This window comes from Magnolia sinica, chromosome 13 (genome assembly GCF_029962835.1).
Source record: "Magnolia sinica isolate HGM2019 chromosome 13, MsV1, whole genome shotgun sequence".
In the NCBI taxonomy this organism is placed as follows: Eukaryota; Viridiplantae; Streptophyta; class Magnoliopsida; order Magnoliales; family Magnoliaceae; genus Magnolia; species Magnolia sinica.
The window spans coordinates 48450897-48465723 of NC_080585.1; the positions used below are offsets into that span (position 1 = coordinate 48450897).

The 14827-nt window shown below is 41.2% G+C and overlaps 1 protein-coding gene across 1 annotated transcript; it reads left to right on the forward strand.

Moving 5' to 3' along the window:
- Positions 1-5488: 5488 nt before the first annotated feature.
- On the forward strand, positions 5489-8275 carry LOC131224365 (protein LURP-one-related 5-like). The gene is made up of 2 exons (XM_058219869.1): positions 5489-5849; positions 6476-8275. Exons 1-2 carry the CDS (start codon positions 5598-5600, stop codon positions 6866-6868), a joined length of 645 nt encoding a protein of 214 aa, XP_058075852.1. The 5' UTR covers positions 5489-5597; the 3' UTR covers positions 6869-8275.
- Positions 8276-14827: the final 6552 nt, after the last annotated feature.

Below are 14827 nucleotides of genomic sequence, written 5' to 3' on the forward strand. Positions count from 1 at the left end.
CATCCATAAGTTGGTTTTCCTTCTTTCATACCCATATGTTTTTGAAAAATGTAATAAGCAATCTTTGATGGGCCACTATCATGGGCCTACCATACATGATCATGGCCATTAATTTAATAGTTATTGATTGGACGGTTATGCAACCATGAGCACTGTAACTTATCAGAAAAGTTAAGGGCTTTTTTTTTTTTTTTTTTTCAATTCCTCGGTCGTGAAATTTAAATTCTACATGGGAATTGCATAGTAATCTTGGGTTCATATTGTGGATAAGTGATGCAGATGCGTACTAATCCAAACCGTTGATCTGATGGGCCCAGTGGATAGACCGTGTGAAATCTCTTAAAACGGAAGATCCTAGCCATCCAATTTTTGGCATTTTTCATTTTAATGCTGGCCTTTGCTGCATTTCCTTAGCTGTCTGTGGGGTTTGGATCATCGATTGAGAAGATTATTGGGGAATCGTCCATCCACTGGTGGACCATTGGTATCAGAGATCTGAAGCATCCAACTGTGGGCCCCACTTGTACAAACCGAGGAACCGAGGACACTATCATATGTCCTCTGATGGAGGGTCTTCGTTAATCCACTTCATGTGATATGATTTTCCATTAAACTAACAAACACATTATAAAAATGGTTGACCTGATAAAAGTAACAACCATCGCTTAGTGGGGTTTAGATTTCTGTGCTAGTTCACCACCATTTTTAGGAGGGTGAGGGAATGGAGGGGCTAGATTCCATGCTATTTACATATAAAAAGCTCCTAGGTCCCACATATGGTGACTTCTATGGCTATCCGGACCACCCAAATTGTAAGGATCACCGGTCCTTATCATTTGGATACCAAACGGATTGTTAAAATAAAATAGCGGGTGGTCTGAAGTCGGATGGCGAAATCAATGGTAACTATCAAGTTTTTATGTAATTCTTTTTAGCTTTATGAGCCAACCATAAGTGGATCAGTGATTCCAACGGACTGGATTGTCGTGCAACTGTGCCAGATACACGGTTAAAAAGTCACCACAAATTTTAAAATGATGGTAAACACCCACAGTAGTCTTTCTCCCTACCCCACTCATTGTAATTTGTAAATAGGGGTGTACACGAACCGAGCTAGCTCGGTTAGCTCACTCGACTTGACTCGAAAAAGCTTGATTAGACTCAATTCAAAGCTGAGTTTGAGCCCAGTCGAGCTGATTTTTTTAGCTCGAAAATGAGTTCGAGCCGAGTTCAAGCTAGCCTTAGCTCGACTCGACTTGGATCAAATCTAGCTCGGATCGAACTCGGATCGAACCAATTTAGTGACTCGGTTACTTTGCTATTGATGTTGCTCACCAAGTGTTTGATGAAATGACTTAGTCCTCAAACCTTGCTTCTCATTTGCACCAGAGATCATTCAACTGAACGATATCTGGATAAGAACATGTCGATCCAAACACGATCTCAAATCCTTCACTTCTGTCACCTTCTCCCGCATCGAATCTGTCCTCTGAAGCAAGATTCAAAGCATGCTTTTGTTGTAGCTGCGGCCGAATCCTCTCAAAAGGAAATTGAGGAAACCGGACTTTGTCAATGGAGCACTAGTAGCCTCTCATTCCAGTGTGCAAGTATGTACATGAAACAAATATTCTTTTTTTTTTTTTCTTGGTTTTTATGTTGCTTAGAAGGTGTTTGATAAAATACCTGTAAAACTATTGCTTCTGTTTCACAAATAGTGGGATTTTGAAGGTGCAGTCCAAGTGTTTATGGAAATGTTGCAACGGCGAACTCAGCTCGATCTTGGCTTGAACTGGCCCGAGCTGTTGATCAAATCGAGCTGAGCTAGCCAGTTAGGCTCGAGGATTGAGCTGAGCCGAGTTCGAGCTGAGGTCAGCTAGTGGCTGAGCTGAGTTGAGTTGAGGCCAACTCGACTCAGTTTGACTCGATGTACACCCCTAATTGTAATAACTCATAGAGGTGTACACGAGTCGAACCAAGTCAAGCTTGGCACAACTTGAGTCAGCTTCGCCACTAGCTGACCCCAGCTCGAACTCGGCTTAGCTCGGTTTGGTCAGCAGCTCAGGCCAGTTCGAGCCAAGATCAAGCCGAGTTTGGCCGTACAACATTTTCACAAACACGTGGACCGTACCTTTGAATTCTCATTGTATGTAAAATAGCAGCAACGATTTTATAGGTATTTCATCAAACACCTTGCAGGCCAAAATCAAGAAAATTTGATATTTATTTCATATTCATATATACCTTCCTTGCCACCAGCCGACACTTTATTGAGTCATTTTATCAAATACTTGGTGAGTAACATCAATATCAAAGTAACCGAGTCACCGAATTAGTTCGATCTGAGTTCAATTCAAGTTGGGGTTCGATACGAGTTGAGTGGTGACTTAGTTCGATCCGAGTTCAATTTTGGCTCAAACTCAATTTCAAACCAAGTCAAACCAAGCTAACTCGGTTCGTGTACAGCCCTAGTAATAAGAGGTGATCAACAATCAGGAAAAAAAAAAACTTTGGCACGCTAGAACAGTATGACCATCTACACGCACAAACACAACCACTGTACATGTGCCACACGTGTGCCAATCCAAACGGTCCAAACATTAGGGCCCCATGGCAGATTGCTCGTAACAAAAAAATCACGTTAAACTATCATTGTACACATCTGATTGGTGGCCAACAAATGGATGGGTTGGATTGTGATACACTGTCCAACCGATAATTTTTGCTACGTTCTCCTTCCACAATGGGCCCATTGTTTATAGACGGTTTTGGACTGTGGTAAACACATGCATGGTTAAAGACTCGGCGACTTGGGCAGACTCGTTTTGCCGTGAGTGAAGTTTGGAACCCGGCCGGGTGTACTAACAAACTAACCAAAAAAAAAGAAGTTGGGACCCGACTGAGTCAGGGTGACTCGGGGTATCAGCTCAGGGTGCTTCTGAGTCGACTCATGTGAGTCTTACCTGAGGATTCGATGTATAACAAGGCTGGGTGGACTTAAAAGACCAGGACGAGTTTTTACTTGACTATGATTCGAAATTTTATGATTAAAATATTATTTATAAATATTTTCAATAGTGTGTGTGTGTGTATATATATATATCCTAATGCTTAGTTCGCACCTTGTGCCGACTTTTTGGAAAACTTATCGCACGTGATGTGACTCTAAAATCTGAACGGTCCACATGAAGCAACACCTCATGAAACCCCTCAGGCCCAATTTTTACTTTGATCCAAAGCTTTGGTGGACCATAAAAAATGAAAACAGTTTCCTCTCTTGATTTGCATTTTTCTCTGCTATGGCCCACTATAATTTTAGATCAGGGTCAAAATTTGCCCAGTGGGGTTTCATGGGATTCCGCATCACATGGACTGTTCAAATTAGACACACATGACACGTGTGTAAATGCAAGTGTACAGGTGAGCATCTCTCTCACAAACGCGCGCCCACACACACACACATATATATGGGAAAAGGTTCTATGCGGTCGAGGTCATGGGAACTTCCCATGAGGTCAAGTTGTGTGGGCCCCACTGTGGTGCATGTCGAACATCTGCCCCATCAGTCAGATGCACCATTCCATGGTGGGCCTAGGGTTTAAAAATCAAGGCAATCCATGACTTGTGTGGGCCACACCACATACAAAAGTTGAGAGGGGTTTCCCTCCATTAAAACATTCATAATCATTTGTTGGGCCTACCGAATTGTGGTACACAAATCCAGCCCATCCATTATGTGTGTCCCACTTGGATGAGGGGTCAAACCAAGTTTCAGATGCATCCAAATTTCAGGTGGGCCCCACCAAGTGCTTTTATATGTTTTAGGCATGTCTTCACATGATTTTAGATGGTATGGCCCACCTGAGTTCGGTATATGACTGATTTGTGAGATATCCCATAATTTAAAGGGGACCTATCGAATGTACGGTGTTGATGTTCGACATACATCATAGTGGTGCCCACACAACTCGACCTCATGGGAAGTTCCCATGAGCTCCGAGCATAGAACCTTTTCCCTATATATATATATATATATATATATATATATATACACACACACACACCTCGTGGGAAGTTCCCATGAGGTCCAGTTGTGTGGGCCCCTCCATGATGTTTGTCGAACATCTACCCCATTCGATGGTGGGCCACTGGCTTAAAAATCAAGTCAATTTATGACTTGGGTGGGCCACACCGCATACAACAGTTGAGAGGGTTAACCTCTCATTAAAACATTCATAATCATTTATTGGGCCTACTGAGATTGGTTCACAAATTCAACTCATCCATTGTGTGTGTCCCACTTGGATGAGGGGTCAGACTAAGTTTCATCCGCATCTAAACTCAGGTGAGCCCGACTAAATGCTTTTTTATATTTTAGTCATGCCTTCACATGATTTTAACCTGAATTCCATATATAGCTAATTTTGGAGATATCCTATAATCTAAAGGGGACTCATCAAATACACAGTGTTGATGTTTGACATACATCACAGTGCAGCCCACATAGACCTTATAGTACCGTCTCCCTATATATATACACAGACACACGTATGAGTAAATTCTCATGAGAACTTTTTGAGAATTTAATTTCAGAAACATGAATCCAAAATTCGAACCATTTTACCTTACGCAGCATCCTATGAAATCTTAAATGCCAAACTTTTACCTTGATCCAAAGCTTTGATGGGCTATATAAAAATGAAATAGATTCCTCCCTTGATTTGCCTATCTCTTTCATTATGGCCGACCAAAGTTTTGGATTAGGGTAAAAGTTGGGCAAGTTTGATAAGATGCTTCATCATGTGGACAATTCAGATTTTAAGCTCATGTTATCGGAAATGAGTTCTCAAAAAGTTTTCACAAAAAACCGTATGAGAACTCGTGCGCAGCAGCATTCTTCTCCCTCTATGTATAAGAAAAGGCACTGGGAACTCTTGGCTTCAATACCTGCACTTTTATAAAAGAATGACTCGGTTCGAGTAATCCTGAGTTGGGCTGAGTTGTGTGGGTTGTCGAGTTAACTCAACAAGTGACACCAAGTTAGCCGGAGTCATTGGAACATTCTAGTTTCATGGTGATTCTGCTCAAAATGCATTCAATTCGAGTTGACTCGGCTGAGTTTTAAGTCGACTCGCTGAGCATGCATTAGATGCCACGTGTCAGCATATGTATCGACATAGTAAACTTATCCTTGGACCATCCAATAGGCATGGCCCATTTTTTGGAACCTAGGGGTCTTATATATCTATAAAAATAGTACGGAATCTTTTATTATTATTATTATTATAAGAAAACAATATAAATTGAAAAACAGGACATGGGTGGTGGAATAAAGTAGAAAACCTACGTAACTTCGCATTAATCACTCGTGTAAATATTTAAATAATCCCAAAACAAATAAAAGATTAGAGAGAAGGGTCTCTCTTTCCACGTCCTTACATACACCCACATGTTGCCCATAAAACCACACCTCTATCCCTACCCTTCATCTTATAAGCAATTCAACTCAAAAGGGCAACCATCTATCCTTCTCCTGCTGTTTCTTCTCCTCCTTCATTTCCATCTTCTTTTTCTGAGTGAAGAGTTTTAGTAGGAAACATATGTCTAGGATATATCCCACAGAGTCTGGATGGCCCACCAAACGGCCCAGCTCGACAGACGGCCCGACTTTACTAACGGTCTGGAAGAAGTCTAGCATGGCATTCCAGGGGACCGACGGGTTCTCGGTTTTCGACGGCAAGGGGAGGTTGGTGTACCGAGTCGACAACTACTCGAGGAAGAATCGGTACATGTCAGGGGGGCTTGTTCTCATGGATGGAACTGGGCGGGCTCTATTGACTCTCAGGCCTCAGGTGAGTTTGAGCAGAGTTCATATCTCTCACCTACAGATGTTCTTTCTGGTTAAAATTACACATGCTATACTACCCACATGGGGCCCACCTAATGAATGGCCTGGATGATTACAAGCATGCCTCGTCTGCACAATATATGGTTTGTGGACCGTGCATTGTGGAGTTTGGGCTGGTTCGTCACCTTTCTTTTTTAAGCTATGTGCGGGTGAGGTCCAATTGATAAACATATCTGGTGTGGGCCCAGTTTGATGGACTTTTGAACTGAGGATCAGCCCAAGGAGCAGGTCCTTGTCCAGTTAGGAATGGAATGGGTGGAGCCCTGGACTGAGTTTAAGAGATCAGCCATGCCCTGGCCCAGTCCACTACCACCATATAATTTCCAACCCATCCATCAGGTGGGTCAGCCATGTGGATGTTCTCACCCTGAAAATCTGGCTTGTCTAATCCTTAGGTGGGCCACGATGTTAGAAATGTTTTTGATATATATATATATATATATATCAAAAACATTTCTTCTGATAATCGGTTTAAAAAGCTTCTTCATAGGACTATATATATAAACAAACACCATGATCAAACATTAATTTGTAAGTAATTCCTCTATTAATTGATTAATGTTCATGCAGATTTTGAGCATGACCCACCGATGGAACGGCTTTAGAGGCGACAATTGCTTGAAAACTAGGCCTGTGATGCCCGTTTTCTCAATGAGAAGGCGATCGATACTCCAGAACAGCGATGAAGCTGAAGTTTTCTTGAGTGGCCCCAAGAACCATGTCCCAATACCAGATTTTACAATGGACGGCTGCTTTAGGAAGCGGCATTGCAAGATCAGGAGTGCCACCGGGGAGCTGGCTGCTGAAATATCTAGGAAGAAAGTAAACACCACAGTTTTGCTTAGCGACGATGTATTTAGCCTGGTTGTTCAACCAGGCTACGATTGTGAATTGATCATGGCTTTTGTTATTGTAATGGACCGTATCTGTGGGAAACCATATGCCCCTGCCTTTTGTTCTTGATGGTCAGACTGTAACATCACCAATGAGATTTCCTGTACTAAATTGTATTGAGATGGCTTTGATTTTGTAAATAAAAATCATACTTGTTTGCATGAGAATGTGAAAATCAGTATTAAGATTTCTCATTGGAAAACTAACCTACCCAGGGTTGATTAATCCGGACAAAACCATATCGAAAATTATGAAGTGAGGTGTTGTTTGAGAATGTTCAAAAGTCACAAAAGATGCCTCTCGTTAATCGACCATTAACCTTTTAACTTTCTATGAAAAATTGCACTTCAAAGGGTTTCGCAGCTTTCTATTTTGTAGGGATCTCATGTCCTCATTTTGGTTTCTCTATCCAAACATCCCTTGGGAATTGTCAGAGCATGATATATATGTTACAATGCCTAATGTCCAAGTTATGTTATAAGAGTTATTAGATAAAAGTTCTACATAAATTTGTAATATCTTGTTTGATTGAAAAGCAAGAAGGATAATTACTTTTTCTTTACTAGGTACATAATTATATAAGTTAGTAGATAAAAATAACTTTTAACCAAATTCTATCATTTTTATTATTAAAGTCAACACCACATCATGTGTTCGAGCTACAAAAAGAATGACCAATGGAAAGGACAATCTGGACCAGAGTGAAAGCTGCGACATCGTGGGAAAGGCTACCAGGACAACTAAAGCAAAGCTGCCAATTGAAATGGGCTACCTGAAAAAAGTAGAGTGCAACCACCAAGTGGAATGAGCTTTCTAGAAAAACTATAGTGCAGCCGCCATCCTTGAAAATGGCTACCAAGAAAAGAGGTGAGAGCGAGTGCAACCACGGAGTGGGCCGCTGCAAACGTCAAGCTGTAGAGCATGGTGAAATGTTACGATCCCAATGGCTTAAAGAGCTTAGCTTGACATCATGGCCATCAGTCTTAGGACTTTCGGCATATTGGTTAGGTTCTTAACAACATCATAACACAAAGTGTCCTGATGCACATCTGTTTCGAGGACCAGAACTGTTTATTATCAGGGCCTTGAAAGGCTTTCACACCAGAAGATACTAGCCATCTATTTGTAGGCCTTAGATCAAAGTTCAAAGATACTTCCAATTTGGGAGATTTTGGGGCTCCGCCATCCATGGCAGGTCCCATCCTACTAACCATCTAGATCACCAAATCATAAGCCAGGCCTGTATATACTTGCATATTAGCATACTTGTAATGCCTGATGACCAAGGTCTTAAAGATACCAACATTTTCAATTTAAAAAAAGTCCTTATTTTCCTGTGGGTTCAATATTTACCATTTCTCCATTTGTCTGATTTCTGTTTCATGACAGTCCATAGTTATATAGTGACGAATATTGTGAAAATCTATAGTTCATATAACATGAAATGCGGGGGACAATTTTACCCTCACAATCTGTTTTTGTGGGGGTGGAGAGCTTTGAATATTGCAAAAGCACGGGAAGACAATTTACATCAAGCCAGGAGCATTTGACCAAAATATTTCACTTACAAAAAGCCTTTAAATGGCTTAGATTTACCCAAAGCTAGCATTTGACCAATTTTACCCCTGCAGCAGTGAGCTTTCTCGAGGGCAAAATTTTTAATCCTTTCAATTCCATCTTGCGAGTAGCCTGCACTCATTTCTCTTTGTGTGTTACCCGCACGAAACATGCTACAAGGGAGCATGTGTTGCTTCTATTGAGGTGTGGAGCTAGCACACCAAATTACGTCCGTTGAAAAATGGAGGCCTTTCGGCGCGCTGCTTGACCAGTCGAGTGGGCTGCTCGACTCAAAGTCCAACGAGCTAATGTTTTGGAATTCCGCGGTGCGCAACCGGTCGAGTGGGCCGCTCGACCAGTCGAGGCCCTTACTCAACTAGTTGAGGCTACGCAGATTTTAGTTCGGATTTAGTGTGGACTGCGTAAATTTGAGGTGGTTTCGCAAGAGTGCGGAAGAGAAGTTGTCTAAACTATAAATAGGGGTTCTTAGGGCTATTCTAGGGTATTCTAAGATGTATGCAAAGAGTTTTTTTTATATACATCCAAAGAGAAATGGGCTATCTCCGTGCATGGGAGCATTGAGAAGGTTAGTGTATTGCTTGTAACTTCGTTTTCTTCATATTGGAACTTTGCACCCGTAGTTTTTTACCATTGTTGGGTTTTTTTTTTTTTTTTTTACGTATATTCTATCTTGTGGTTTGTTGGTATGCTTTTATTCTACTTCTATATTATATTTCTTCTTGTTTATCGTTTGTGGGTAAAACTGGAGATTGGATTTCGGTTCACTTGCGTTGTTGGTGTGCTGCGTAACAACTGGTATCAGAGCTTTTGGTTTAGTTCAAGTGGGAGCGATGATGGAAGAAGGAAAGACTAGAATTGAGAAGTTTGATGGTTCAAAGTTTGCCTTCTGGAAGATGCAGATGGAGGATTATCTGTATTAGAAGGACCTCTATATTCCTCTAGGAGGAAAAGAGAAGAAACCAAAAAAGATGACAGATGATGAATAGTCTTTATTGGATCGGAAGGCTTTAGGAACGATCCGACTCTCTTTGTCTACGAGAGTCGCCTTCAATATATCCAAGGTGAAGACAACAAAAGAATTAATGCAAACTCTAGCTACGATGTATGAGAAACCCTCAGCGTCCAACAAAGTTCATCTTATGAAACCGCTATTCAACATGAAGATGTCACATGGTGAGAGTGTGGCTAAACATCTAAACGAGTTCAATATAGTCACGAGCCAATTGAAATCCGTTGGCATCACTTTTGAGGACGAGGTCAGAGCATTATTGATCTTGTCCAGTTTGCTAGACAGTTGGGATGGTTTGGTGATTGCCGTGAGCAATTCTTCAGGGTCGAAAAAATTGAAATTCGATGATGTGACCGATCTAATTCTCAGCGAAGAATCTAGAAGAAAGACATCGAGAGTTTCAGGGGATTCAGGGAATGCTCTAAACGTTGAAGGAAGAGGAAGATCGCTGAACAAATGAGGCAATAAACGCGAACGTTTTAAGTCGAGGAAGAAGTCCAAGGGATCGAAAGACAAAGACGGGCGTTGGCATTGCGAGAATAAGGGGCACATGAAATGTGATTGCAGGGCGCTTAAGAAACAAGAAGGAAGCTCTCAAGGCGGGAATGATTCAGTAAATCTATCTGAGGAGAGTGACACAGAGGCGTTGATCTTGTCTCTTAATGCGATGAATGAGTCTTGAGTCATAGACTTGGGTGCTTCGTTTCATACCACTTCGTGTAAGGAAGTTCTGCGTGATTATGTGTCAGGTGACTTCGGGAGAGTTTACCTGGGTGATGATGAGCCGTGCAGTATTGTTAGAAAGGGAGACGTTCATATAAGTCAAAAAGACGGAATAGTTTTGAAATTGAAGGATGTTAGACATGTACCGAATTTAAAACAGAATTTGATCTCAGTGGGGCAGTTGACCGGTATCGGATATATGACGACATTCACTAGTAATTCCTGAAAGATCATAAAAGGTGCCTTAGTGATATCTTGAGGTAAGAAGGAAGGTACTTTGTACGTGACTTCAGGATCATATAGTTCACTCACAATCGCATCAACTAGAGTGAATGAGCAGTTATGACATTAGAGGTTAGGACATATGAGTGAGAAAAAGGATGAAAGTGCTATTATCAAAAGGGAAGCTACCAGGGCTGAAGTCTATTGACTTGAAATTCTGCGAAGACTGCATATATGGCAAGTAGAAGAGGATAAGTTTTAAGAAAACAGGACGCACTCCAAAGACACATCTGTTGGAGCTTGTACACACTGATGTGTAGGGATCGGCATACATACCATATCTTGGTGGCTTACGTTATTTTCTTTTTTTTTATTGATGATGCTAGTAGAAAACTGTGGGTTTATTTCTTAAAGTATAAATTTGATGTATTTGATGTATTTAAGAAGTGGAAAGTAATGGTAGAAAATGAGACATGTAAAACAGTAAAATATCTCAGATCAGATAATATGGGAGAGTACTGTGATAAGAGGTTTGAGAAGTATTGTACAACAAATGGAATCAAACATCAGAAAACGAATCCAGGGACACCATAGCAGAATGGTGTGGCTGAGCGCATTAACAGGACCATTCTTTAGCGTGCTAGGAGCATGAGGTTACATACAGGGTTACCTAAGACATTTTGGGCAGATGCTATGAATACTACCACATATCTTATAAATAGAAGTCCCTCAGCACTATTGGATGGTGGGCTACCAGAAGAAACGTGGACTGGGAAAGAAGTGAACCTTGCTGATGGGGACATCACGCGCACACGTGCACTCACGTCGCCCCCCCATGCACGTACGCCAAAAGGAGGGCCCCACCGTCGATCTGGATCGATGACAACGTCCAGGGAGGGCCTCCTAGTTAAAAGATGAAGTTTTGGTTCAAGAGAGTGGGCCCGATAGCTAAGAAAAGCCCATCATGGGATCTCATGATCATGACTCACTAGTCAGATTGATTTCATATTTTAGGTTTTGTTTATTTATGTTATTTAGAATATCGTGAATGCTTTAGATTTCTTTAATTGATTTTTATTTTAGTTTACTTCATCGCTAAGTAATAGATTGCGCACATGGCGCAAGTTTTGGGGTATATGGTTTTCCTTATAAATAGGCACCCCTTGTAGTTCTTTTGATTAATTAAAGATTAATAAAAATTCTACGTTTGCCTACTCATTGAGTTGTGAAACCTAATTGGGTGCGAAGCCCTCCCTTCATCGAAGGGTTAACTACTGAGGTGCGAAACCACATCTATCCCGATTCGCCCCCATCCATCGTTATCCTTACTACTCCCTATCTTCTATCATCCATACTTTTCACCTTTTTCCATCCATATTTCTATTCTCCTACAATCATCTATGCTTCAAATCCATCTTCTATTGCAGCCGTTTTTCTCTTTACAACAAATTTCCAGAATCTGGCCCTACAGGAGGGCTGAAACTTCGGCAGATCACCACGCACAAACCGTACATCGGATCGAACTGAGATTTGGGGGTTTTGGAATTCATCCCTAGCCGACTAGGGCCAAGGTAACCTTTTTCTTAATAGCGGGTCCCACACATGTGTGGCCGAGATCACACTCACGTGTGTCTAGGCCATTGTTGTTGTCCATGCGTGCAGTACTTCTTTGGTTCGTGTCTCTCCTCTCTTTCACTCTGCTTTCACCCAAAATCCCTAAACCTAACCTTAAATTACTCAAATCTCTAATTTTATGCCCATTTTCTTACCTTAGGGTTCCTTGATTTGAAATTGGTGAATCCTTTGGATTAAGGATTGATTACTACGCATGTGTGGATGATTATTTCTTATCTTTAAGTATCGTTTGGTTCATAATTTCTAGCTCTATCATGTGTAGGCCTGGACTCGCATAGATTCCCCTTAATTGAATGTTTGGACTTTCATGTGGGATATAGAATTTGTGTAATTGTTTTTGAATTAACGTGATCTTAAGCCTGAAATCTCGCATATCATATTTAATTTTCATATCCTGCATCACTTGCACATCTCAAAGTGTTCGGTTGCACTTCATATGTTAACATTGATGCAAAACACAGAAACAAGCTACATGCGAAGTCTAGGAAGTGGACGTTTATATGCTACGGGCAGCATGATTTTGGTTACCGTTTTTAGGATACAGAGAACCGAAAAATCATCAGAAGCAAATACGTAGTCTTAAATGAAAAAGTGATGCATAAGGACAGTGTGCAACAAAACAGAGATAAGGCCGATAAGAAAGAATTCGTAAAATTAGAAGAGTTACTAGACACGGGTGTTATAATGCCACAGGATGAGCATGCACAGGAGCATAATGAGGTAGAGCCGTAGATAGCGGTTGTGAGGAGGTCTACTCAAGAGAGGAGACCTCAGGTCTGATATTCACCCTCCTTACATTATTTACTGCTGACAGATAATGGTGAACTAGAGTGTTTTGAAGAGGTATTACAGTTAGATACACAGGTTAAGTGAGAGCAGACTATGGATGATGAGATGGACTCTCTTGAGTCTAATTGTATGTGGGAGCTAGTCACTTTACCTAAGGGAAATAAAGCTCTTCATAACAAGTGGGTTTACAGACTGGAGGAGTACGATGGTTCGAAATGGTACAAGGCCAGATTGGTTGCGAAAGGGTTCCAACAAAAGGCAGGTATCGACTTCATTGAAATATTTTCACCAATAGTGAAAATGTCTACGATTCGCATGGTCTTGAGTATAGTGGCCACAGAGGACTTACATCTAGAGCAGCTAGATGTTAAGACAATATTTCTTCATGGGGACCTTGAAGAAGAAATATACATGCATCAGCCGACAGGATACGTGACACCAGGAAAGGAAAACAAGGTGTGTAGACTGAAGAAGAGTCTATATGGCCTGAAGCAGGCCCTGTGGCAGTGGTACAAGAAGTTCGATGGTTTCATGTCAGGAAACAGTTTTAGGAGATGTCATGCAAACCACTGTTGCTATTTGAAGAAGTTTGATACGTTGTACATCATCCTTCTTCTGTACGTTGATGATATGGTTATGGCTAGATCAAGCATGAAGGACATCTCAGATCTCAAAAGACAACTGTCTAGAGAATTTGGCATGAAGGATTTAGGAGCTGCAAAACAAATCTTAGGCATGAGGATAAAGCGTGACAGGGAAAATAAGAAATTAGTTTTGTCACAGGCAGAGTACATAGCCAAGATACTTGACTGATTCAGTATGGGAGGTGCTAAGCCAGTTAACACTCCATTAGCCAACCACTTCAAGCTTACTAAGAAGTAAGGTGCGAAGACACAAGAGGAACATGACTACATGGCTAAAGTTCTATACGTGTCAGTTATTGGGAGTCTCATGTATGCTATGGTGAGCACGAGGCCAGATATTGTTCAAGCAGTGGAAGTTGTTAGCAGGTTCATGAACAACTCTGGGAAGGAACATTGGGAAGCTGTGAAGTAGGTCCTTAGATATTTGGTAGGTACTGTGGATGTAGGGTTGTGTTATGGGGTATCAGAAATCAAGCTATAAGGCTACGTAGATTCAGATTTGGCAAGAGATATCGACAGCAGAAGAAGTACTACAGGGTATGTCTTTACTTTGGGTAGTGCTACAGTCAGTTGGGTCTCTCAATTACAGAAGATAGTATTTATCAGTACAACGGAAGCAAAATATATTGCAGCTACAAAAGCATGCAAAGAGATGGTGTGGATGCAAGGTTTTATGGAAGAGTTGGGAAAGAAGCAAGCAGATTGCAAGCTATATAGTGACAGTCAGAGTGCAATACACTTGGCCAAGAATTCAGTCTTTCATTCAAGGACCAAGCATATTGACATTAGATATCACTTTATACATTTGTTACTGGAAGACGGATCGATTGCTCCAGAGAAGATCCATATAAGTGAGAATCCTGCGGATATCCTGACTAAAGCGGTCACACGGGAGAAGCTGAAGCTCTGTTCAACTTTGATTGTTCTTCAAGCTTGAAGACTAGGAGATGATGTACTTTGGATGTAAAAGACGAAGGTTTATGGTGATGTGTCTCAAAGTGAAAAATTGTTGAGGTGTGGAGCCAGCACACCAAATTATGTCCGTTGAAAAATGGAGGCCTTTCACCGTGCTGCTCGATTGGTCGAGTGGGTCGCTCGACTCAAAGTCCAGCGAGCTAATGTTTTGAAATTCTGCGATGCTCGACCAGTTGAGTCGAGTGGGCCGCTCGACCAGTCGAGGCTATGCAGATCCTAGTTCAGATTTGGTGAGGACTGCATAAATTTGAGGCGGTTTCGCAAGAGTGCGGAAGGGAAGTTGCCTAAACTATAAATAGGGGTTCCTAGGGCTATTCTAGGGTATTTTAAAGTGTATGCAAAAGGTTTATATATATATATATATATATATATATATATATATATATATATATATATATATATATATATATATCCAAAGATCAACTGGACCACACCACAAAGAGCAGCCGGAAA